This window comes from Dermacentor albipictus, chromosome 2 (assembly GCF_038994185.2).
Source record: "Dermacentor albipictus isolate Rhodes 1998 colony chromosome 2, USDA_Dalb.pri_finalv2, whole genome shotgun sequence".
In the NCBI taxonomy this organism is placed as follows: Eukaryota; Metazoa; Arthropoda; class Arachnida; order Ixodida; family Ixodidae; genus Dermacentor; species Dermacentor albipictus.
This window is the reverse complement of record NC_091822.1, coordinates 84242858-84269853: the sequence shown is the minus strand read 5'-3', so window position 1 is coordinate 84269853 and position 26996 is coordinate 84242858. Positions and strand designations below refer to the sequence as shown.

Here is a 26996-nt window from a genome sequence, read left to right as displayed (position 1 = left end):
TACTAGAATGCCCCGCGTACCGCGACGAGAGACAATTTTTTGAGCACCAAATGGACATGATTTGCCCCGAACCGTTAACGTTACCGACCATCTTAGGTCCAATGCCCGGCCCTTCAAAACAGCGACGGGTTTTGGATTTATTGTTCGAATACCTGACAGAAATTGGTCAAATAGGAAAGCTTTAAGAACTGCATCCTTCCTATACAAAAGCCTAAATTTACCCGCCATGTCACCTGTTAAAATTAGTATCAGGTCCAGTCGGACATTTCATATTTATTTTTATCCTTTTTTTTTCTCCCACTCTTATCTGGAATCTTTTAATCCCATTCCCCATCCCTATACAGAGTAGCATGCCAGCGGTTATATACGCGCCGGCAAAATTCTCTGTTTTTCTAATAAAGAGCCCTCTCTCTCTCTCTCTCTCGTACAGTGCCGACGGGAACAAGATCGGGCAAATTGTGAAGTGCGACGGCAGCTTGATTTTATGCCACCCTGCTACGTCACGAGTGGGTTGCTACGCAAGCTGTGCTTCGCCGTGCTGCTCACGTAACCAGGTAAATTCAACAAACATTGTCTTTTAAGGCAATTTCCTTCATCTTTCTAAAATAACGTTGTGCCCAAACGTTGGTTACTAAGAACCTATATAATGTAATTAGCTTATTTATGAAGTGATGACATTGGTTTTTCTTGCAAGTGATGTCCACCTGGGCACATAAATTCTCTCTAGCAACGTGATTCCAGGCACTTTTGTGGACTACGAAAGAGTGCTCCAAGTAAAAAAAGAATCACTGTATACCTCGGCAATCAACATGGTTTCAAGAGCCGGCGCTGAATGTTAACCTCTCGCTACAATATTTGTATTGCTTGTGTACAGACATTCGTTTGTCACACCTCTAACAGCGGAAGGGCCATATGATGTATGTTGGACTACAATAACTACGACTACAATAAATCGCGTCCGTGACGAGCCAGAGGTCAGTCGCGTAACTTATCAAGGATTGTACTCAATAGAAAGAGAATCTATTGTCATTGTGTAAAAGGGAAACTGATAGAGGTGCAGAATACTTTCAAGCGGTACTTTGCTTCGACCGTTGGAGAAAATCTACTTTGAAGCACCTTATTCATAATAGGCTGATAAAATGTAGGCAATACCCACTATTTTGTTATTATACTTCAACAAATTATTGTAGTACCTTAATAAGCATTCTCGAAAAGGTTAGGTCAAGAACAAGTGGTATACCTCTAACCAGTTTTAACCCTCCTGATCATTGTCGTTCAGCATTAGGAATATTGAAATCCTATCTGCGTGCCTCGTCCTTTTAAACTGGTTCCGATCGCCATTATCACATAATGAAAAACAAATCTAAATGTGCCCGATCTTTCATTACGTCGTCACTTGTCTCGCTACGGCGTGCTTCCCCACATGTATAGCTTTAACCCAATCCTTAGAGCTCCCAACTCACTACCTTCTTGTACCACATAAATTTTATTTTGGTTGCTTGTGTACTTTTGCTTTCTGCCTCTGGACAATGTAGCGGCATTGGTGCCTTCGTAAGGCACTTGAAGCTGCCATAAGCGCCGTCATCCGAGACCGTATGTGTACATAAGCACTGAAAAAAAAGAGCTTATGAATTTCTTCGCTCAACGCCCATCAACACAATATAAGTGCGCCAAGCCTCCGAACTAATGAGTATTTGTTCTTTGTTATCGAAAAAACCTAAATTTACTAAAATCGCCATCCCCTCACCTTTCACTTCATAAAGAAACATCGCTGCCGATTAGCATTTGAGCTAGAAATATACCTCAAGGAACACTGTCGCGCTGTTTACGAGCATGTGCGTATACTATGCATGTGTGATTGTATATGCTCGGAGTACTTTCACAAGTATGACCTTATGGGTTATTCCACAACCGGTTTCGTACGGCAGTAATGAAGGCCGCAGAAAGTCAGCGGTGGCGCGCGACGGCGTTGTCGCTTTAAAACGCCAGTCAAGTGACAGTCACTAGCGCAGGCGGCGTGCGAGCCACGAAGCGGCCTTAGAGCCAGGGTGTCGGCGAGCATCTGTCACCAAAACCAAAAAAAAAACGCAGCCCTATAGCGTGCCATTGGAACGCGCAGCCAGAGGCTGGCGCCGGTAGAGCTGGCGCATCATGCACAAACACGAGTCGGATATAACGGAGAGTACAAAAGTACTAAGCTCAGATATAGCTAAGCATTTGAAAAAGTCTCGAGTATCGAGATTGGATTACTTGCGTACTTGTGTATATTACTTGTGTATTTACGAACACATTACGTATACATTGCGTACTTGGCACCAGACCTCCCAGACCATGAATCTTTGGTTGCTCCCGCCAAGTGGCGGTGATGTGTGATTTAGGTTCACGAATTCCAAATGCCAAGTATGCCTTATTGATCATCGGGCGACGTTAGCCCGCCGAATGAGAGTAATTTCGCTGTTGGTTGCTCTCTCTGAAGTACGACCTGGTGTCATAGCTCAGTGGCTATTGCGTTGCGCTGCTGAGGACGAGGTCGCCGGTTCGATCCCTGCCACAGCGACCATATTTCCATGGGAGGAATTGGTAAAAACGCTCGCGTACTTATCCTTACGTGCCAGTTAATGAACCCCAGCTGGTCAAAATTAATCTCCAGTCTCACACCACGGCGTGCTTTGTAATCACATCGTACTTTTGTCACGTAAAACAACATACTTTCTTTTTCCCCAGTACAATTTCTGATGCGTGGAGAAGAAGGCACCGCGCAGCACGTCTGCGTCAAGAATATACGTACGTCTGTAGGTGAAGTAGACTGAGCCGATGATCAGCGCAGAACCGACAAAGAGTAGGTAGCACAGGGCGCACGTAAACACCAGGACGTTGGGTATGATTGGCTTCTGTGTCAGCTCGTACAGGGCTTGTTCTCTGCGTGAGCATAAATAATGTGCAGCTGATTAGTGAGAGCAGGCAGCCGGGTGAAAAATATTTTAAGGCATTATGGCTCTTTGTGCCTGATGTGCACGTCACCCACTGTGCGTCTAATTCTTTTTTTTAAGTCTTCAATTGCTGACCATCGTCAGGTGAAACTTAGTGGCCTTCATTTATTCATATGGTTATCTTGAGTGAAGTTAATTACCGACTGCGTATTTCGTCAAACTTGTAAAGATATGCATAAGGTTAACTACTGCTTTGAAAGAAAAAAACATCCAGTGACCTAAATGTACACTTCCGAATAGAGTGTACGCTTATTCTTGCGAAGTAAAATATATCTCTAGTAAGAAGAAAATCCCTACGTTGAACCCAGCGCAATCCGAGGTCCGAAAAAAAAAAGATTATCGTCGACTGAGCAAGATCACGAAGAAGGACGTATACCCCCTTCCACGGATAGACGACGCATTGGATCGGCTCTGCAACGCTAAATACTTGTCGTCGATGGACCTCAAGTCTGGCTACTGGCAAATAGAAGTCGACGAGAGAGATCGCGAAAAGATTGCCTTCATAATGCCAGACGGCCTCTACGAGTTCAAAGTCATGCCATTCGGACTGTGCTCGGCACCTGCAACGTTCCAGCGCTTCATGGACACGGTGTTAGCAGGATTGAAGTGGCAGACCTGTCTTGTTTACTTGTATGACGTCGTCGTCTTCGCCGGAAATTTCGACGATCACCTTAGGCGGCTTGCGACAGTACTGGAGGCCATCAAATCATCAGGGCTCACTCTGAAGCCCGAAAAGTGCCGCTTCGCTTACGATGAGCTTCTGTTCCTAGGACACGTTATCAGCAAATCCGGAGTATGCCCCGACCCACAGAAAACAGCTGTCATCGCAAAGTTCCCGCAGCCCATCGACAAGAAGGCAGTGCGTAGATTTCTTGGCAAACGTGCCTCCTACAGGACCTTTGTCAAGGACTTTTCACGCATCGCTAAGCCGCTAACACATCTAACCAAATCTGATGTCGAGTTCAAATGGCAAACCCCGCAGGCCGACGCATTTCAAGAACTAAAACGACTCATGCAGTCACCACCGGTACTTGCACATTTCGACGAAGACGCCGATACCGAAATCCAAACTGACGCCAGTAGCCTAGGCATCGGTGCCGTCCTAGTCCAGAAGAAAGATGGACTTGAACGGGTGATATCTTACGCTAGCGGGTCACTGTCAAAAGCGGAAGGCAATTATTCTACGACTGAAAAGGAATGCCTCGCCATCATTTGGGCTACAGCAAAATTCCGCCCTTACCTATATGGCAGGCCATTCAAAGTCATCAGCGACCATCACGCGTTGTGTTGGCTAGCTAAATTAAAGAACCCTTCAGGACGGCTGGCGAGGTGGAGCCTCCGACTGCAAGAATATGACGTCACGGTAGTCTACAAGTCCGGACAATAACACTCCGACGCCGACTGCCTACCACGCGCCCCCATCAATACCCCGGCGGAAGACGACGAGGATGACGACGCCTTCCTCGGAATAATAAGCGCGGAAGACTTCACTAAACAGCAACGAGCAGACCCGGAGCTAAAAGGCCTCGTGGAGTATTTGGAAGGGAACACCGACGTAGTACCTAGGGCATTTCAGCGCGGATTGTCTTCGGTCACATTACAAAACAACTTGCTCGTAAAGAACTTCTCATCAGTCCGCGCCAACTACCTTCTTGTTGTTCCGTCAGCGCTGCGTCGAGAAGTATTGTACGCCCTACATGACGATCCGACCACTGGACACCTCGGATTGTCTCGGACACTATGGAGGATGCAGGAAAGGTATTATTGGCCGCGCTTGACCGCCGACGTCGCCCGTTACGTCAAGACATGCCGAGACTGTCAGCGACGCAAGACACCACCGAGAAGGCCAGCAGGATTACTACAGTCGATCAAACCTCCTTGCCGACCATTTCAGCAGATCTGGATGGATTTGTTGGGACCGTTTCCGGCGCCAACATCCGGAAATAAGTGGATCGTCGTGGCGTCGGACTATCTCACCCTCTTCGTTGAAACTAAAGCTCTACCGAAAGGCAGCGCAGCCGAAGTGGAGAAATTTTTCGTCGAAAACATTCTCCTGCGACATGGTGCCCCAGAAGTCCTCATCACCAACAGAGGAACTGCGTTTACAGCAGAGCTCACCCAAGCCATTCTGCAGTATAGCCATACAAGTCACAGGAGGACAACTGCCTACCACCCGCAGACGAATGGTATCACGGAGCGCCTGAGCAAGACCCTCGCCGACATGCTAGCAATGTACGTCGACGTCGAGCACAAGACGTTGGACGTGGTCCTGCCGTACGTAACGTTTGCTAACAACACGGCGGTGCAAGAAACAACACAGATCACGCCGTTTGTGCTGGTTTACGGCAGGAGCCCGACGACGACGCTCGACGCCATGCTGCTGCACGTCACCGACGAAGAGAATCTTGACGTCGCGACCTTTCTCCAGCGCGCCGAAGAAGCCCGACAACTCGCCCGCCTACGGATTAAGAACCAGCAGCGTACCGACAGCCGACACTACAACCTCCGGCGACGCTTCGTCGAGTACCAGCACGGAGACCGTCTTTGGGTTTGGACGCGTATACGCCGACGAGGACTGAGCGAGAAGCTTTTGCGTCGCTATTTCGGACCCTACAAGATCATCTGACGTATTGGTGCACTGGACTATGAGGTCGTGCCAGGCGGTATTTCGCTATCACAGCGGTGCCGCTCACGACCTGAAATAGTCCACGTTGTGCGACTCAAGCCGTACTACCAGCGTTAATGAACCTTGGGACTTCGCCTAACTGACCTTTGGACTTTGTTTCTTTTCGTTGTTTTGTTACTTTTGTTCAATAAGTGTCCTTTTGTGTTTCGTTCTCATACTTGTAGCATCAGGACGATTAGCATTGTGAAACATAGTTCCAGCGCACAATTGAACAAGGACGAGGAGAGAAAGACAACACGAACGCCGGATCTTTCTCACCGGTTGTCTTTCTCTCGTCCTTGTTCAATTGTGCGCTGGAACTATGTTTCACAATGCTAATCATAACCAACTAGCCCAGCTCTCCATACTTAGTAATCAGGATGATGCTTTTTAAGAGGGCGGGTAATGAGACGTGCATTTCTTTAACTTTATCGGGCGGCCACTTCTCACCGCCTAACAAATGATATCACACAGCGCAGGACCCGCCTGCATGTAAAAGAAGTTTCTGGAATGTTATGGATGCTTCCGCCCGCTGTCTTTCATCGCAACTTGCGTAATCTGATTGCATGTGCGCGCGACGCGAATAGTGTAGAACTTTGTGAAAAACACGCGGGTCCCAGCGGTTACTCTGGAACATTCGACGACTGATCTATAAATGCCGACGCGCTTGACCCGCTTATCAGATTTTCGACGAATTCCGACCGTGTTCGCCGCTATCATTGTGCTGTAAGTGTAGCCTGTTTTTATGGGCACAGGTTCGCCCAATAAAAGTTAGTTTTGTCTTTCACAGTATTGCTACTGTGTTCTTCAACGTCACCACCACGTGACAATAGGCGTGATTTGATGTTTGCATTTCGGCGTACCTCGTGAGTATAGTATAGTGCATAAACCAGAATAAAGAAAACATGGCATAATGTTTAATGTCGTGGCTTTTCCGGCAGATAAACATAAATAGTACTTTATATTGCACTGTACATACGATGATAATAAAAAAATAACTGTGCCTCGAACGGCCTGTCGGGCGCCAAATTTGAGTGTATTCGCGGGCTTCTTTCACGCTCAGAAAAAAAAAAAAACATGTGGCACGTATTGAGCAGCAGAAAGCTGTATCGGGAGCTTCTCATCTTGCTAGATAATTTTTTAATTGAGGCTTATCGTCTAACTATAATAATAGAGAAGCTGAATAATTAAGTCTAATTATTTAATTTGAGGGAATGCAAGAAATAATCTAAATATCTCCAAGCGACGGCAAATAACATTCTCTTCGTTCTGTCCGGCTACATGGGTATTGCACATTTTTTAAAAAGCATGGCTGAAGTTGCGCTTAACGCCCTGTATTTTGACACGTTTACTTGTTTAACTTACTCCGGTGACCACGTCTTGCTGGCTAACAAACGGTAAACGTTATTACTCGGCGCAGGAAAGGGCTAGCACGTATCGGGAATCTCCCTAATGTTATGGAGTGGTTCTATTCGTTGTGCGTTTTCACCTAACGTTGTGTAATTTGATTGTGTTGACACGTGTACTTGTGTAGCTTTCTCGGGTGACCGCTTTTCTTTCATCTTCGTTAGCCGGTGAAAAAGCGGTCGCCCGAGAAAGATAAACACGTGAAAGTGTCAGTATGCAAGACGCGAATGGTGTCGCACTTTCGGGGAAGGCATGCGGGCTCCAGCGATTACGCTGCAAGCTTCGTCGAGTTAAGCACAAAAGATGCCGCGCATTGCCTACCGATGTTTTCGACGATCACCGAATTTTCTCGCCGCTGTCGTTGTACTTGTGCGCTACTTTCCCGCTGCAAAAATACTTAAATTTGTTACTAGCATCTTCTTTTACGATGCGTAATTCTTCAGAGTGAACTGCAACGTGACAATATATTGCTAGGACACTTGTGCACAAACCTAAATGATTGGGCTGCTGAGCACAAGGTCGTGGGATCGAATCCCGGCCACGGCGGCCGCATTTCGATGGGGGCAAAATGCGAAAACACCTGTGTATTTAGATTTAGGTGCACGTGAAAGAACCCCAGTTGGTCGAAATTTCCGGAGTCCTCCACTACGGCGTGCCTCATAATCAGAAAGTGGTTTTGGCACGTACAACCCCATACTTAAAAAAAAGAAAACCTAAAAGATTGTGCTGCAGTGGAATTCAACAGACAAAAGACGATATTCTTCTTTTCAAGGAAAGTAGCGCAAGCTGTCGTTGAGCCGTACTTCTTGATTTAACCCTTACATGTTTCGAAAACAGAATTTCCATCCTGAAATTTCCCTCACTGTTCGTAGATGTACAGCGCAGTAGAAACAAATCGGCGGTGAATGTCAGAAATAAAACAGACGGACAATGAAAAAGAAGCAAACGCGCACTACATGACGGGTCTCGACCTGCCAGCTGTACTTAAAGAAACGCACCCCAGCCTTAGGCATGCAACCTGTGTCAGCCTCAAACAGGCAGGCACAAGTACAAGGCCATATCAATATAATAGTTACTTAAATGCCAATTGTTTATTTTACGGGGTTCTTGCGTCGTTAAATAAAGAATTGGCTTTCTGATTACGAGATATTGCGATGACACAACTAATAACTATATGGATGTTGATTCCGACAGAAGAGAGAAGCACGTCTTCGCAGCTAGAGGGGAGAGAGCGGACTGCTTTTATTGTCAAGCGAAAGGAACTGGAGAAAAAGCACACATGTTTTGGGGAGCTAGCAAGAAGGAATGGCGGCGAAATAAAGAACGACCCCGAAGGCGAGGGTACGTTTCAGAGCTGAGAAAAAACCGGGGCTCTGCCTAAACACGATGGATATTCGCCGGCGTCATGAGACGCTTGGTGTGCGTTGTTGCCGGAAGCGGGCGGTGGCCAGAAAGCCGGGCGCAGATGGTCGTTAGCCAAAACTAAATGGTGCAATCACACATTTATAGCAAATTTCCTTACGTGGCAAGCTTCCACGATGATCCTTCTTCGAAAACCTAGTGTCTCCGAAACACTTTGGACGAACATGTGTGGAATGAACTGTCAAATCATTGTTGTACGCATTATTGACTATGCTTCCGTGCTAACGTGCAGGACAAGTAAAACGCTCATTAGTTCGGCCCCAATGAGCTCTATCTCAGCGTACTTGTATGTACTATAGAACATCGAACACGTCGCTTCCTAACTCGTTTTAAATTTTTTTTTGATACTGGATTTTCAGGTTTCCTTAATTATTACCAGCGACAAAGTTGTTTTGCCACTAGAGGAATGGCATAATTTTGTGGGTGTTACCAATGAGAGCTTCTTGGCGCTTTTCGACTTTGCGTTCATTGGAGTTTCATTATGATGGTAAATTTTAGGAGTACATTAAGTGCAGTGTTGCCTGTACACGTTCACCGATAGCATTCTATCATCCCTGTTTTATGCGACATCTTTTTACTTGCACTGATAGGCACATTAAAATTAGTTTAGCTTACAAGCTCGCTATGTGCGTAGTTTTATACATATTTGAATACGAAACAGTTTTTCTTAAAGAAGAGCCATCTATATAGATTGTTGTAGACTGTGCAATTAGCACCTTCACTAACTCGACCGGTGGAATGGAGTTCATGTATCAATTGTTCAAAGATAACTGCAATACCTTTTTTTAGCACTGTATTTTCCTAACCTAGGCGCATACGTGCCAGGCAAATCATGCCAGATTCTAATTGGGCATTCTTTCCTATTACATTCTTTTCTGCATGTTTAAGTGCGCCAGGGTGCACATGTACTCATAGCTTTTGTTTGCGAAATCATTGTGCAGAAGTGAAAAGAAACAAGCAATATGCCTTTGAGGGGAAAAAGAATTGCTTCGAGTAGTTTTCTGGGCACGCTGCTTGTTGAATAACCTAAACAAAACTAGTCGGAAAAGAGCAGCGAATAGTTTGCTTTCACCCATTACGACGCCGACGCCGAGTATACTCGCACAAAAACGACGAGCACCCATAGTGAAATAGCACTGGCAAATTAACGCTCACAAGCTTTGCATTCACGTTTTGTACAAAATACTACTAAGCTGCCGGAAAGTATTCATATGTCAAACGAGTTTGTTCTCCCTAATTCGAGCAGTTCTGCAGAAGAGTACAGTTAGAGACGGTAGAGGAGTAATTTAGCATGATCACATCAAAAAGCAGGTCTGCACTTCAAAAACTCGAGAGAACGATTTTTGAAGGGCCGTCTCTGAATCCCTGCATATACGGTGATAAATGTACATCACGCCTTTCTTCGCGAGTAAAGCAAATAGTGTATTTAGAAGAATGTTACAGATGCCTCCGTTAATTACGTAGACACGTTATCAAACGCTGGCGTTCTTTCTATAAAATACCCGTGCTTATCCCGATCTGTGCGTTTGGTTCTTTGTCCATCCTATGGGCTGCTGTTTCCAATTTTTTCGGTGCCCCAAGGCGGTCTTTACGTAACGCAGAAGAGTCTAACAGTACACGAATTTACCCCAATGCGTACAAAACAGGCAAAAAATGATAACTGGACACTAGTTGGGTAAAGGTACGCGTGCTTTTTCTAAATGAGCGTTCTCATTACGACGGCATGTCATGGTTGCACGTGTACTCGTACGGGGAGGAAACAACATTCTTTACCGGCTTACAACAAACCACCACATTTTTTTTTATGCAGTGGCACTATACGCGTAATTCACCAGTTATCTGGCACAGTGCATCTCGTTTGCTCCGCAAAGAGCAGAAAAATTAATTATCAATGCCATCTTATTCATGAATTTATTATTTTTGAAATGCATCAGCATTGATATGACGCTTTTTCTACTTACCACACTAGTGTGCTCAGCAGATGAACACACTGGTGTTCATATTTGCCATCTGGCAGAGAAACTCGTAGTAAATCGCTTGCATACTTATTTTTCTGCGTTTAAAAAGATGCTAGCGCCTATCAAGCGGCGCCAAATACTCTTTCACTTCGACATGACAGATTTGCGCAAAACGATGCAATGTGCTGCAAGATAGGAGAAAAATCATGCATATCCCACGACTCATCCGCGTGTGTGTTTGGGGGGGGGGGAGGGGGGAGGCTCGGAACGACGAGCCTGTCACTGCCAGGAGTGGCCAGTCTGTCTACATGCCCAAAATTTTCGCAGTTTTCTTTAGCACTGCTGTGTCGCGATTTACATGAAGAAAAAAGGGAGTCAGTAGTTGAATGGCTTACGCTGCTATCAGTACAGACAGAGGTATACTGTATGTGATGAGGGCCTCCAACAGAGATTCAACCCCGACAACAGCGTACCTTCCTTTATGTTTCTTAATATGCAACAGAAGAAAAAGGAGAATAATGCGCAATCCCTCTGTCAGTAATTATTGAAAAAAAAAGCCTAGTTTATTCTATGCTATTCAGCCGCAAAATAAAGCCAAAGTCGGGACATTTGGCTGCCCCGACGAGCTCAAGTATGGACTCTGGACATTTACTCGAAAGTCGGGACTGTCCCACTATATTCGGGACGGTTGTCAACTCCAGCGACCGCTCGGCTACTACTACAATGTGGCTTACACACTGCAAAATAGTTTGCACTCTTAAAAGGGCCCTAAACCAACCGTCACGATTGGTCAAAAAACAAAATCAGCGAATAGCATAGGCTGCTGTGTAAACTTTACGCGCATTTCTTGTTATGGAACTGTAGGATACCTTGTTTTTATATTATGTATATTATGTATAATTCTCTCAAATTACACTGCTTCACATTGTTATGTGCTTTATATTCTCTCTTGCATCCCACTATGTTACTCATACCTGTGTTTGCATCACACTTGTAGATAATTGCGACTGAATTGTATTACTAAGTGAATTTTTTTTCCCCTGGTCATCACGGCTGTCTGTCATGTAAACAGGGTCTTGAACCTTCGTGAAGTGAACAAGTCTTCACTTTTTCTTCAGGGCTCCCTCCATTTCTTTATGAAAAAATAAACTTGATTCGATTTCATCTCCACCAAATCTTGCAGTCGCGCGCGGCGCTTGGATCTCGCAAGCGAAGCGCGAAGTCGCCTGTCTCTCAAGCGCTCCTTTTTCAGCAGAAACCTGCTCCTCGCTTTTCTATGGACGCTTTATTTCGTAATATAGGAGAATCCCCCACGCGGCTGCTATTGGCCAATAGTTGACATCAATCAACAAGGGTGGTTGAATCAGTGCGCTTCTTCCTACGGTTACTGTGTATATTTATTGACGCAGTTTAATAAACATTGTATTGTATTGTATTGTATTGGGTTTTAGGGCGCATAAGCAACTCAGTCTATCATGCGCCAACCACATGGTATAATTTATTTGAAAAATTGGGTATCCTCAGCGAAAGTCCTTGTCCGGACAAGGACTCTGAGGAGCCCAACAAATCAAATGGAGACCTCAGCCTTATTCTCAGGACTGAGAAAACGGGTGAGGTGCATCATAAGATGCGAGAAAAACTGGGTAAGAATTTTTAGAATTAGTAGTTCTGTGATATATTATATTTGACTATTATATTGTGATTATTATATTTCGTTTAGGATCGCTGCATCTTTCAAAAAACTAAAAACAGATGAAGTTCCTACAAGTGGGTTATCTTCTAAAAGTAGACTGGGATTTTACAATGCGTTCATTGTAAAATACAGTAAATTATTTTTTCCTTAGCCGTTCGAGTTGTGTGCACGAGAATAAAATGTGATTTACAGTGAGTTCATCTCCACATTTCTCACATAAGGGTTTGTCTTGTTTTGTCAGTAGAAAGTTATGTGTTAGGTGTGTGTATCCGATGCGCAGGCGGCATAAAATTACTTCTATAAAACGTTCCTGATGCCTACATGATCTTCATTCTCCCAGAATAGGTTTTACTAAATGTAATAAAGAGCCTGAAGTAAGCGAAAATGTGCTTTCGAATTTTTATAACAATTAAGTACTTCTGGAAGAAGCCTACTATCGCCTGCTCACGCTCGGCCACGGCCCGCCTGCGTAGGACTTAAACTTTGGTCACCCTGCTCATTGTTCTCTTAGCCGTGGAGCCTCGCCTATTTCGAGTTGTTTTGAACGCTCAATTAGTCTCGAGCCGCTCGAAAGCTAAGGTGAGGTCGCACGCTTGTCAGCGCGCGCTCACTCCTGGCCTCTCCTGGTTAGACGCCTTGGCAGATCGACTTCGCTTCGTAATGAGCTTCAAGATGCTCATGTCGGAAGCGGCTGCTATCCGTCGGCCATGTTGGTGCAGCACAAACCCGGCGGTCCCCACCACGCAGCGCAACCACACACAATCATATGAGCGCGCGCACTCTTAGCCCTGTCGTGGACAAAGCAAACGCTGCAGTTGTGCGTAGCTGCGGTCTGCTACGTAGCATAGATACCGCGGCCGCCGCAGGGTGCCGCGACGAGCCCAATGGCTGAGCGCATTGAGACTCGCTGTAGACGACCGTGTTTGGTTCGTCGTAAACCCCCTAATAGGGAATGGTAGCGTCTACGCGGACATCCAAAATCAAATGTGAACGGCGCGCCGCGGTGACGGGCAGTGGGCGAAGCGCTGTGGGCACAAGCCGGTGCGGCATACACTTGGCAGTGCGAATCATTGATGAAGGAGCGAGGGCAGCGTGAACAGTGTGGTTGATTGCTAAAAATTGCGCTGTGCATGGCAGCACAGTAAAAGCTCGTTAATTCGAATTCCGCAGGGATGCTACAAAAATTCAAATTGTACAAAATTCGAACTAATGAAAGTCAGAGAAAAAACCGCTCGGTTAACGCGCGTATATAGTCCAACGCAGCGTAAGCGCTTGCGCACTCGCTCTAGTCACGTTGGCAAGAACAACGTACGTAGTTTAAAGCACTGGCGCAGCCAAGGTAACCGGACGCGGCCAACTCGGTCCGACATGCCCGACGTGGAGATGGTTCTTGCTCCATCAGCGCTTTCTTCGCGCCGACTGCGCCGACCCACAATGCATGGCGCGGAGAAAAAAGTGCCGCGCCGCTTCGCCGACGGTCCCAGAGAGCTGTTAAAGGTGGTCAAAGCGGCGATCGGGTTGGGGCTCGTTCTGCGCATGCTCCGAAGAGAGTAGCCGGCTGCGCGTGCGTCAGAGGGGACGACATTTCGGCTGGCGCAGTGCAGGTGGCGTAGCCTGACTGGCCGCAAGCCGTGCACGCCGGAAACGTTGGACTATTGGCGGCGAGCTTCACCACTGGAAAAGCTGGCGCCACAGTCGGCGTGACGTAGAATGAGGGATCACGTGGACACAGCGGCCACGTCGGCTGCTTCGGAAGCGGCGAAGCGAGCTGAAAACGAAAGTTTAGTCCCACCTGCGTCGCGGTTCTGATTAAGTGGTGAAGCTTTACCGCCTTAGGTGTCGACTTGACAACATCTGAAACTACTATAATAGGTAGTGGCTGCCTTTGGAGGCGTGCTACATTGTAGGCTACTGCTCGGTGCTGGAGAGCCGGACCTACGCGACGGAGACCGGTGTCAGCTCTTATTCACACGTAGCCGCAGGGCAAGGAGCTGCTTGAAGCTTGGCTGGCGAAACTTAGAACAGGCAGATAGCCATCGGCTACAACTCGGGTATGCAGCAAGCACACATGCGAGGAAGATTTCTGCTACGGCGCCGGGACGGCGCGATGTTCGGTGAGTAGCAGAAAACGCGCACTGAGACGCTCGCCCGCGCCCGCGGCCCGGCTAATGTCAGGATGGTTTGGCCTATGAACTTGTTGATGCTAGATACTGGCAAGCTCACTGGAACGGAAAGGGAGCGGTAAGACGCAGATTAAAGAAAGGCATGACATATGGTCATGTCTGTGTTAAGAATTAATGCACTGGAGTACAAAAAAGAAGCAGAGGGGACTGGCATGCTGAAAAGACCGATAAACATACAGTGCGACGCAGCTGGAGAAATAATATTGAAATGTCCACGAATTTAGATGACAAAAAAAGATTCAGTTGTCACGACGGCACATCACAGTCGCCGTAGGCGTCGGCGCCTCTATTACGAAATTATTTTTGAACAGTTCTGATAGAGTCCACGCAACAATTTATGGTTGCTAGTGTACTTACTATCAAATGCTCATATACTGCGGCCTAAAGCTCCCGGCATGGTGCGAAAACGCGCTCACAGCGAAAGTAAAACATTGTGCGCGGACATGCATGCAGACGCGCAGTCGGTCGCTGCGAACGCTTGCGATCGCTGCATTGATGCTTCATTATGTTATTCTCCATTCGGTTATTCAGACAGCCCACTATAACATATTTCACATAGTTTGCTCTCAGCGTTTGCCTACCTTTCACGCAAGAAGCCGGTTCGGGCGAGTCCATCGCGCCGACTGCGCGCAGTGGCGTTCACTGTGCGTATTCGGTAAAGAGATAGCGTCTGTAAGGGATTCTGTGCTTGATGTTTGCCCAAGATTATTATATCGACATTTGAAAAACTGGCTGTGGCTTAGCTAAGGTTAAGCCCAGGATGCGAAGCATACTAGCCGTTATTTTAACGCGACAGCGTTAAGGAGCTCGTGTCGCAGAAAAGCCGGTGTCGTCGGCGTCGGTTCAGGCGTGCGGCGCTTGCTCAGGCGCACATTTCGTTGTCACGCCGTACGCTGCGTTGCTCGACGCTCACCGCGTCCGATGCGGGGCGCGTAGTCGCTGCGCCGTAGCAAAGCCACCTAGAAACAGTCTCTGTAGCACGCCGCAACCTTCTCTTCTCATTCCAACGAACAGCTCTGTCTCCAGGAGGCATCTCACCTCGTGAGTGTCTAGCAGAGGCAAGCGCAGCTGCTTATGTACCGCCGCGACGCCGCGAGCGACGGCGCGAGTTGGAGCCCCGTTTCTCCTCTGTCTTGACGTCATGGTGTCACGTGGTCAGCCTTGAAGGCGACGCCGCGAGCGACGGCGCGAGCTGGAGCCCCGTTTCTCCTGTCATGACGTCACGGTGTCACGTGGTATTGAAGGCGACACCGCAGCGCCTGAGGAGCTGGGTTGAGCTCTAGTAATATGCTTCGCATAAAATTTCCCTCGTTTTGAGAGTGCCTACATAAATGTCCAGGAGGGCTGCCGCGTGGTGTTTCTATTGAGCACCTTAAGGGAACAGGGTAAGCAAATTTTCCGAAAAAAATTGATTTTTTGTTTTTGTGTAATTGAAAATCTCTATTCTTTCCTTAACATGGCCCAGTGTTTCATTTGCGCCTACGCGAAATATTTACCTCAAAATCAACATTTTTCGAAACCTAGGCAGCATCCAGCCATGCCCCCTTTGACACATGCTCGGGATCTTTGCCTCTCCTCAACAGAAAAAAAATTTTTTTTTCACCGCATATTTTTTGTCACGTTTAGCAGAATGGCTGTCACTCATCTGGCAACAGTGAAAACCTAGCTAACATATTTCACTTAGCCAAACGAATCCTAAGACGCAGCTGGATTACGCGCAACGCGGGGCGTTTTGCTCGTGCTTTGGCGTGTTTTCGCGGACAATCGAATTTATTTATACTTTGGTGCTGGTTATTTAGCGGTAATGCAATGACGAAGCCAAAGAAGTGCTTTAAAAAACGTCTCTTCCACGGAAACTGGCATAAGTCGATCTCCAATGACGCCAATTACCTGCAACACAATCCAGGAGTGGGCGCCACGGCCACCACGTGCACGTCTGCATCGAAGCTTTCGCGCTCGGCGGAACGCTGGAAGCGGACGGAACGCCGGTGTTTCAGCAGCTCTCAAAGCCTGAGCTTCTCCAGAAATGTCTCCATGGAAAAACTCAGTAGGCGAAGGAGGCGTTCAACTAGGTCGTATGGGAGCGCGCTCCGAAGAATGTCTTTCTTGGCCTCAAGACGCTGAAAATAGTGACAATGGATGCTGTGCTAACTTTTAATGACTGCAGCATTGCTCGAGCCGACATTTTGAGGTCATTCGGAGTTTCTCCAGGATGGTTCAGAGTCCAGTGGTTGCGCGAAGTTGACCGGCGGCGACTGTACTTTGCAGAGAAGGCTACACGACTGGTAACTAAGGAGGCCCGGAAAACTTGGCAGCTAGCACAGAAAAGAAGCGTTGATGATGGAGGGGACTACCAGGCTGGTGGCTATTGAAAAAATGCGCCAGAATTTGTTTCTATAATCCTATATTGCAATAAAGCTCTTTCTTCCACTTCAAAGCCAATTATCTCAAAACACCAAATTTTGCTGCATTTGACCCTTTTTTTCAGAAACTACAAGCGCTAGGGCGACAACATTTTCCAGATATTGAGCAAACATTACAGAAAGTCTACTGAACCAGGATTTTAAATATTCTTGTAGGGGATTTTTGTTTACAGGCTATTTACTGCAGATTTTGGCTCTAAAATTTGGTGGGTCCAGTAAAAAAATTAAAACAAAAAATCTAATCTCTAAAAAGAAATAATCCTGGTTCAGTAACACTACCTATCATTGCTGATTACAATGCTACCAAGATTACTGTTCTAACCCCAGCAGATCACGAGAAAAAGGGTCACGAACATAGCCTAAAATGCATGGCTAGAATAGGACCTACCCTGTCCCCTTAAGCGAAACCTATGAGGAGCGCGCCGCGTGTTCGCTCATACTACGCAAGGGAGGCGCTTCCGACAGATGGCGACTCCGTAACTCCTCCCTCCAATAAACGCGCCTTTGCGCCGCCGACGCTCGCTCCAGAAAAAAGAGCTGCGCTCTAAAATGCGCTCGCGAAACGCACCACAACCTGCTGCGACGTTGGTCTCCGTTGTGCTTTTATAGCTGCACCGGATGCGTGTTTCTGAGTTCCACTACAGGGACAGGTGGCGGCCAAACACGTATTCTAGCGATGATGGGATACGTGTAATAGCCACGAATCTCAACGGCTATGCTTTTTGGTACTGCGAGCGTCGGTAAACGCCACGGCCGCCGCGTTTCTAATATTAGCCGTTGCCGCTTTTCGGCAGTAAGTACACCTCAAAGAGAAAGAGCTTAACTTCCAAGATGTAAGTGCAAGATCTAAAGAATGAAAAATAATAGAAAAAAAAGACGCGGCATCGCGTCCGCGTTTTGATGTTGAAGCTCTCGAGAGTTGGAAAGAACCGACCTGCAACAGAGGCGTTGACAGCTCCTGGCCAGGCGCATGCGCGTCTGTCGCCAGTCAGGCCTAAACAAAGGGCCGCAGATGGAAGGAGCAAAGCCGCGCGGCCCAAGCCGCGACGCCAGCGTCGATAACGTGCTCCCGCGCGCTAGCACTCTCCCAATCCTCGATGGCGCGAACTTCGAATTGGATGCGTGATTAATTGCCTTTCTTGGACGGACCGCGGCGGCTACTTCGAACTATCCCCAATTTTTAATGTTAGAGTTGCGTAATAATGAGCTTCCATTCCCCTGCAACATTGCCATCGGAGCCAATCCTTAAGGCACGGCCACGAGATACCACTTTGTATAACCTAGATGGTTCCTGAATGTACTTTGGTAAATTATTTTACAACATTCTTTTTAAATCTTCAGACTTTGCAAAAAAAAGCTTATGTGGCGCAATGCAGTTGTACACCCATCATAAGCCTTTCATCTAATTTACGCTTGAAAAAAAAAACATCAACCGTCTTACAAAATAAAATTGACTCGCCATCCTGGCCCTGCAGAAGTGGATGTCGAAGTTGTTGAAAAGCACCGCTCAACGTTGGGGGGTGGGGGGAGGGGTATGCAATGCTCTTTTAACGCGACAGCGTTCAGGAGCTCGTGTTGCAGAAAAGCCGGTGTCGTCGGCGTCGGTGTCGGTGTCGTCGGCGTTGGCCGTGAGCGATAAATCCCAGCAGGCACTTCATGAATAAAAAAATGGCTGTGGCTTAGCTAAGGTTAAGCCCAGGATGCGAAGCATACTAGCCTTTATTTTAGTTGTTGAACCACTGTTTAGCCTGGTGAACTGCTGTTGCTTGGCTATATTTGGTTCGGCTAGACGAAGAAACAACTCATGCGTTACTCTGCTTCACCTTCAAGAGTGGAACGCGACAGCGTTCCCGTCGACGCGCAGAGGGATGTAAGACAATGGGCTACGGCGCAGCGACTATGCGCCCCGCATTGGACGCGGTGAGCGTCGAGCAACGCAGCGTTCGCTGCGCGGCAGCGAAATGTGCGCCTGAGCAAGCGACGCACGCCTTAGAAACAGCTCGTTTCTAGGGCAACACCGCATTCACTAGAGGCGCTTTTGTACAGCTTTGAAGCATCGTACTCGTGGCTCAATGGTAGCGTCTCCTTCTCACACTCCGGAGACCCTGGTTCGATTCCCACCCAGCCCATCTTGCAAGAGTTGAGCCAAAGCCACCTAGAAACAAGCGCAGCTGCTTATATACCGCCGCGACGCCGTGAGCGACGGCGCGAGTTTGAGTCCCGTTTCTCTTCTGTCGTGACGTCACGGTGTCACGTGGTATGGCATGGGGTCAAAGGTCATTGAAGGCGACACCGCCGCGCCTGAGGAGCTGGGTTGAGCTCTCGTAATATGCTTCGCATAACACAACTTGCAACATGGGCTGGGTGGGAATCGAACCAGGGTCTCCGGAGTGTGAGACGGAGACGCTACCACTGAGCCACGAGTACGATGCTTCAAAGCGGTACAAAAGCGTCTCTAGTGAATGCGGTGTTGGCTTAGGAACGAGCTGTTTCTAAGGCTCAGGCGTGCGTCGCTTGCTCAGGCCTACATTTCGTTGCCGCGCCGAACGCGGCGCTGCTCGACGCTCACCGCGTCCGATGCGGCGCGCGTATAGTCGCTGCGCCGTAGCCCACTGTCTTACACCCCTTGGCGGGTCGACGGGAACGCTGTCGCGTTCCACTCTTGAAGGCGAAGCTTAAGCGTCCTCCAATTTTTTTTTGGATGCGTGTGCAAAATATAGGTAGATCCGAATAAAATTTCCGAACGTATGTTCTCTTGGACACACGTTTTACTTTGATGTTCATATTCTAGCGGTTGCGTAAAAAGTCTCAAGATAGCCTCTTCAGCACCTGTTCGATAACAGCTTTAGGCCGTGAAACTTTTCCATCCTGCCTTATTCTCGGGCTACCGCACTCTCACTGGCCTAGGTAATGGCAAAATTTTGAATGGTCATTGTTAGTAACTTTGGTAAGAGTATCCTATTCGTAAATATCCTATTGCGAGCGTGCTGCGCTTTAGTTGCATGCTTATATTTCAGTTCTGTAAGCCGCAATCTGTTTGTATGGCAATGCCTTCTTAAACATTTAGAGCGCAGCTCTTAGGCTCCCGTTCCTGCGTTGAGCGTCGGCGTCGCTCGGCGTACCCGAGCGAACGAGCACAGCTAAGGATGAAAGAGCGTACGCGGAATGCAGCGGAGCATGAAAGTGTGCGATATCCAAGAGAGCGCGAGGAGGAATGCAGAGGAGGAGCGCCTAGCGAAACCATGAGGCAGAAAGCGGAGGAGGGTACGGGAAAAATGTGAGAAGAAAATTGTGGTGCCGCGCAAGTCGGGCTTTGCGGCAACGACCACTGCGACATGGCGCAAGAGTTGCGCGCCGTCGTCTGTTCACCGATGACGCCATCGATAAGGCACGCGGCGAGCGGATCGACCGATACCGAATATGGAAGCAAAGCGCTGCATGAGCGGAGGTCAGTCTGTGGCGGCTGCTGTGAATCGTGCCCACGGGTCAGCACACGCTGCCTATCAACATATCCCGATTAGCGAGGCAGGCGGGCCACATTTCGCTATATTTTCAATGTGCCTCACGAAACAGACTATCCGCGCCAGCCACACTGCTCATAGCGTTCTCTTTCTAACGTAACCCGTGTACCTGTATAATCATATTACAGAATATTGACACGCATACTTTTTTTTAGCTGCGCCTAAATTTCGCATTAACGACTATCGTAATCGTTGGTGCAATTTTTTTTTTCACTTAGGCTTGGTGTGGATACTACCTCCGCTTATCCAAAGGACTGCATGACTTATGAGACTTCTCGCTCGAGAGGCCCTGTTTAAGTATACGGGAAGGAAGAAATTGTTTTTTCCCCATCAACCACTGCACCGATCTTGATCAGGTACCTTGCATTTAAAAGGAAAAGCCAAAATCTAGCGACTTCTGAAGTCAGCTTGTTTATTGAAGCCGTCAAGTTTTTTTCTCGCACAGTTTTAAATAATAACAAAGTCAAGTATTCAGTTTACAACTGCAACTGAGCAATTGGAAGCGATATCGCAATTACGTAATTGAAACTACTAACACATCTAAAGCATACAAAATTGGTTTATATATAGCACCCTGAAAAGTACTACTCATTTGTGACTAGCACTTTTCCAAATCCTCCGCAGACTACGGTTTCCCGTAAGCTATAAGTGCATATATAAAGAATGCCCGATTTTGATGGTCTAACGGGTGCTGTTTACGTAGATGAGATTGGTTTTTGGTGCACAGTTACGGATTTCTAAATCTCGTGCATTATTTTGTGAAGCTTACCAAATTATAGAATGCAGGTGAAATCATCGAAGCCTTAAATGTACGTAAATCAACAAAGCCTTAAACCGAAACTCAGGTTCCTAGAGGTTTTGCAATATAACTTTCACTCTCCAATGAAGCAAATTTCATTCAAATCGGCCCTGTGGTTATCGCTGAAAATGGTTCGTCTTTACGTGTACTTCAATAAAGAAAAAAATTGGCTCAGAGCTTAAGCAACCTATAAATTTTTACTTTCGCCAATGATTGCAATAAATTCACGTATCTATACATCTTGCATTCAGCGTTACTCCAATTCAGCTTTGTTCAGTCGTATATGAAAGTGCATGAACTATCCTAAGTCTTCCGGATAGCGCATTTCATCTCCTGGTTTATGCATACGAGCGAGGTAAGCTGGAAACTTCACAACAAATGGATACATGAATGATTATCCTTTATCGTCATGGAGGGCCAACAACGTTTTGTGAATAGTTTGGATGTCAAATACTGGCTGCTGTATAATTCCCGCTTGAGTCAACGTAATCGCTGGTACTGGTCGGCACTCATGACGAAGCTTTCTGTCTCAAAGAAGCACAATTGATGGGAACTTAGGACGACGAGATGAAGCTTGAAAGGAATACACCGTATTGGATACACAGTAATCAAATAGTGTGTTCCTTATTTGCCTCTTATGTAATACAGTATACGTGTCTTGAGGACCTCGTGAATAACACATTATGTAATTACCGAAAGGAGTAACCAATTAGAATTAGTAATACAACAATATGAAATAGCTACGCTATGTTACTGGGCATGACGCGTAGAAGTCTCAGTTCTTGTCATCTAGGAAAATATACACGACCCTCCAAAGTAATTTTTACTGTTGGAAGATCCCCGTATGAATGGAATGCGCAAGGAACAGAAACTAGCTACACATCATCATCGTCGTCGTCATCGTCATCATCATCATCACCATCATCATCATCATCATATTTTATGTCCACTGCAGGACGAAGGCCTCTACCTGCGATCTCCTCACCTCTGTTCTGCGCCGACAGATTCCAACTTGCACCTGCGCATTTCCGCATTTCATCAGCTCACCGAGTGTTCTGTCATCCTCGACTGCACTTCTCTTCTCACCCATTCTGTAACCTTAATACTCCCCCGGTTATCCAACCTACGCATTACATGGTTTGCCCAGCTCCATTTTTTTTCTCCTAACGTCAATTAGAATATCGGCTACCCCCGTCGGCGCTCTGATCCACATTGGTCTCTTCCTGTCTCTTATCGCTACACCTATGGTTCTTCATTTCATCGCTCTTTGCGCGGTCCTTAACTTGTCCTCGAGCTTCTTTTGTCAATCTCCAAGTTTCTACGCCGTATGTTAGCACCGGTAGAATGCACTGATCGTACACCTTTCTTTTCAATGATAATTATGAGCTTCCAGCCTGGATCTGACAATGTCTGCCGTATGCACTCCAGCCCATTTTTCTTCTGTAAATATCCTTCTCATGAACCGTCAGTATTGTGAGTAATGGTGAGTAATTGTGAGTAAGTAATGATGTGAGTAATTGACCTAGGCAAACGTACTTCTTCACAGACTCTAGAGGCTGACTACCGCACTTTAATTCTTGTATCTTTTCCAGGCTATTGATCCTTATCTTTGTCTTCTGCCAATTAATCTTCTACACTACTGTTACACTGACTATGTTAAGGTCCTCAATCATTCGTTGTGACTCGTCCTCTGGGTTGCTGAACAGCACAATGTCATCTGCAAACCGAAGGTTGCTGAGATACGCACCGGTGATCTTCACTCCTAAAGTTTCCCGGTTTAATAGCCTGAATACTTCCCAGAATGCAGTTAATAGCATAGGAGAGATTGTGCCTCCTTGCCTGAGCTGAGCTCTTTATACCGTATTTACTCGATTCTAAGCACCCCCTTTTTTTCACGATCGCGATGCCCAAAGTGAGGGGGGGGTGCTTAGATTCGAAAAAATCTAGAATGACCCCCTCCCCCTCCTTCTTTTCGCTGCGCATTGTGACGAGATGAGTGCGAGAAATAGCATTTTATATTGTAGACATTCAAAAGAAAATCGGTGCAGACAGTGAACCCACCGCTTGTGTCGGATGCTCAGTTACAAGCACTGCCACTCGACTTCGTCGCACAGCTTGAACCGCCGCTCTCGGTATCCCACAGCTGGTCGTCTTCCGTTTCGTCGAAGTTGTTTGTGATTGAGCACTTCTTAAATGATTTGACCACAACGTCCACTTGGATCCGCTCTCAAGCATCCGAATCCACTTGGGATGGTTGATGGGTACGCTTTCTGCAGCTTTCGCCGTACAGCCGTACAGTCCGGCTGTGCGGCGAGATCGCGCCGCGGACGCCGGGCCACCTCGGGACTCCGACGGCTCCGGCTCGATGACAGAGTGAGCAAGTGCGCTTGGCGGCCTTGGCTACGTGCTCTTCCTAACAAATAGGGGGGTGCTTAGATTCGCATGCAAATTTTTTCGCAATTTTTTCGCGGGAATAGAGGGGGGCGCTTAGAATCGCGAAAATACGGTAGGTATCTTTGAACTTTTTTGTGGAGAAACAAGGTAGCTGCGGAATTATTGCACATATTTTTCAAGATATTTACGTAAGCCTCCGGTATTCCTTGATTACGGAATGATTGTATTACTGCTAGCATCTGTGCCGAATCAAATGCATTTTCTTTATCTATGAAAGGCATATTGAGAGGCAGAGTGTACATCGCAGATTTCCCGATTACCTGATTGATCACATGAATGTGATCCATTGAATAGTATCCCTTCCTGAAGACAGCCTGTTCTCGTCGTTGGCTCAAGTGTTGCCCTTATTCCATTGGAAATTACCTTGGTGAATATCTTATACAGTACTGGAAGTAAGCTCATGGGTCTCTAATTTTTCAATTCTTTAACGTCTCCATTTTATGGATTACTATAACGCAGGCATTCTTCCACTTCTCTGGGACCCCTGAAGTCGGGAGACATTTCGAATAAGGACCGCAAGCTTTTCAAGCATGATATCTCCTCCATATTTGAGTAAGTCCAGTTATTCCATCTTCTACTACCGCGTTTCCCCATTTCATGTCTGGCAAGGCCTTTCCAACTTCATCCCTAGTTATAGAAGGAGCCTTCGTAACCCGTTCATTCCTACATCGAATGGAGGTATCGTGACTGCTCTGGTTACTGAACAGGTCAGCACAGAATTCTTCCGCTGCTTTTACTATGTCATCAAAATTGCTTATATTACCGGCTTATCTTTCAGTGCACACACCTTGGCTTGTGTTATACCAAATTTTCTTATCACTGATTTCATGCTGCGTCTTTTTTACTGATTCCTCAGTCTTTCTTACGTTATAATTTCGAATATCCCTTATTGTCTCTTTGTTGATCAGTTTTGACAGTTCTGCGAATTATATCTTATCTCTTCACTTGGACACTTTCAATCTTTGTCGTTTCTTAATGAGACCTTTCGTTAGTTGGGAGAGGTTGCCTTGGTGCTTTGCCTCCTACTTCAATTGCTGCTTCTGAAGCCAGTTTAGTTAGAGTTTTGTTGATTATCTCTATCTCATTTTCATTCCTCTGTTTATGGCGGAATATTTTTTTCAAGTACCAGCTTAAATTCGTATGCTTCTATCCTTACTCCGTCAAGGTTGGCCTGTTTCTTCTTAACTAATCTAACTCTTTCTCTCTTCATATTGAGGATAATCCTAAACCTCACTAACTTATGATCACTGCATTTTACCCTGCCTAACGATTCTACATTCTACACTATGCTGGGATCGGCAGAAAGTATGAAATCAAATTGATATCTAGTTTCACCATTAGGGGGCTTTTCCAGGTCCACTTTTGGTTCCAACGTTTCTTGAAGAAGGTGTTCATTATTCGCAGGTTATTTAATTCCATTAATTCTACCAACATCTCTCGTCTAGTGCTCCTGGAATTAATGCCGTATTTGCCAATTGCTTGCTCATCAGCCTGCTTTTTCCTCACTTTTGCACTGAAGTCACCCATTGCTACTGTGTACCGAGTTTGCACTTTTCTCATCGCTAATTCAATATCTTCATAAAACTGTTCTATTACATCATCATCGTGACGGGAGGCTGGAATGTAGGCTTGTGCTACCTTTGTTCTATACCTCCTATTTCGTTTGATTGCGACTACTGCTACCCTCTCATTAATGCTGTAGAGTTCTTCACTGTTGCCCGCTATGTCCTTATGGATTAGGTATCCTACGAGTATTAGGAATCCTGCCCAGATTCTTATATGGGAGTGCTCTATAGCCGAGGACGTGGCCGTTAGTCAGCACTGTATAAGCCTCACCAGTTCTTCTAACCACACTAAGGCAGGACTCCTTGAGGAACAATCAGGAATTGTTTAGGATACCATTAGGTACAGGTGCGTACGATGAGAGAGAAAAAGTTGTGGTCAAGTTGGAAATTGTACAAACCTACACAGAAATACTAGCTCTCACATGGATGGCAATTTTTTCCCCGTTCATTATATTAGCTGCAGCTTGCGTATTTCCGCGCAACTGATTTGATAACTATATGCGATGCAGCTGCTAGTCCGACATGTCCTGAAAAGCAGGAAGTCTGATTGATAGGGAGAAAATCGAGAAAGAACTCTGCTCACATGAGCATCTGGCCTTCGATATCCTCTACAGGCAGGTCACCCAAGGCACCTGGCATAGCGCCTGGTGCAGAACCTGGGGCGGTGACAGGTGCAATAACAGGTTGGGCAATAGGCGCTGCACCTCGTAGGACCCCTGTAGCAGATCCGCCAGCAGCGTGCGCGCCACCAGGCAGGGCCATTGGCGGCCGAGGGCCCTTGAACGGAGGGACGGGAGCTCCATACGCACTGGCCCGTCGTTTGCTCGCGGCCAAAGACTGGCGCCTGCAATGCGCAACGGCACGCGCGACAGCAACGCTGGAAGCACGACGCCGGGCCCCGGGAGAAGTGGGCACAGATGCTGGATACCCCGGCGGGTTGTGGCCGGCGTGGTGCGATGGGGGCTGACGCATCAGGCGACTTGTTCACTGCTTCGGCGCGAGGAATGAGGAGGCCTTTCGGACCTGCAAGCTTCTGGAAAGCTGCTGGACAGGGGACTTCGCTTGCGTGGGCACGCTGGCTTCTTCTCTTCTTCCTCTACCACAAGGGCGCCTGACTACTGCACGATACCCTCTAATCGACGTTTCTGAGTGACCGACGTGGCTCACTCCGAGCACTTTCCTCTATCGTCCCAAAGACGGCCAGAGGGCAACGCGCACTTTATAAGGAAACCCATAAGAATACCCTATTAGCGGCAGCCAGAAAGATTTTTGTATGGTGACTGGTAAACGACGTCTCACCAAAGTGCATATCTGCAACGAACAGCCCTTCTCAGCACAGATTCCATGAGAATGTGGACTTTGACTTCCATCATTTTCCTGCAACACCCAACTCAACCTACTTTCCTTCGGCGAGTGACTGACTCAAGGCAAATCCTTCAGGGAGGAACAGCATATGTGGCCGCTTAGACTGAATCGACAAAAGCGAGCGAATGGCCGTAATGGCATTACAATAGCCGTAACTATAACTAGGATTTTTCTCTCGATGGTGCAAACGCAATAGCGGCTCAGTTGCCAGAAATAATAAATTCTTACACTTTTTTGTTATATTCAGTTCTCCGACTAGCAAACTCGGCAGATGATGATGATGATGATGATGATGATGACGCCCCGAAAATATGGCTCGTACCCACCCTCGGGCCTTGGCCAAGGATGATGACGATGATGATGATGACGGCCTGATATTATGGCTCATAACCACGCTGGGGGATTGGCAAAGAATTGCGGGCTGAAACGATTATCTATTCTTTTGAAGCATTACATATTCGATAAAAAAAAAGAAGAAAAGGAAACATACAAAAACAAACAAATTACAAAGAACAATAAAAAGTTATTCGTTTTGTTGATTGTATATAACC

The 26996-nt window shown here is 46.8% G+C and overlaps 1 protein-coding gene across 2 annotated transcripts in view; it reads right to left on the bottom strand.

Annotated features, from left to right (window-relative positions):
* LOC139055983 (uncharacterized) overlaps nucleotides 1-26186 on the bottom strand; it is a 70220-nt gene extending 44034 nt beyond the window's left edge. For both annotated transcript variants that reach the window (XM_070533710.1, XM_070533711.1), the window contains exons 1-2: nucleotides 25664-26186; nucleotides 2789-2919 (exon numbers count right to left, since the gene is read on the bottom strand). In XM_070533710.1, the coding sequence (XP_070389811.1) occupies nucleotides 2789-2919; nucleotides 25664-26052 (520 nt within the window). In that variant the 5' untranslated portion in view covers nucleotides 26053-26186. The remainder of the gene's footprint in view (nucleotides 1-2788; nucleotides 2920-25663) is intronic.
* Nucleotides 26187-26996: the final 810 nt, after the last annotated feature.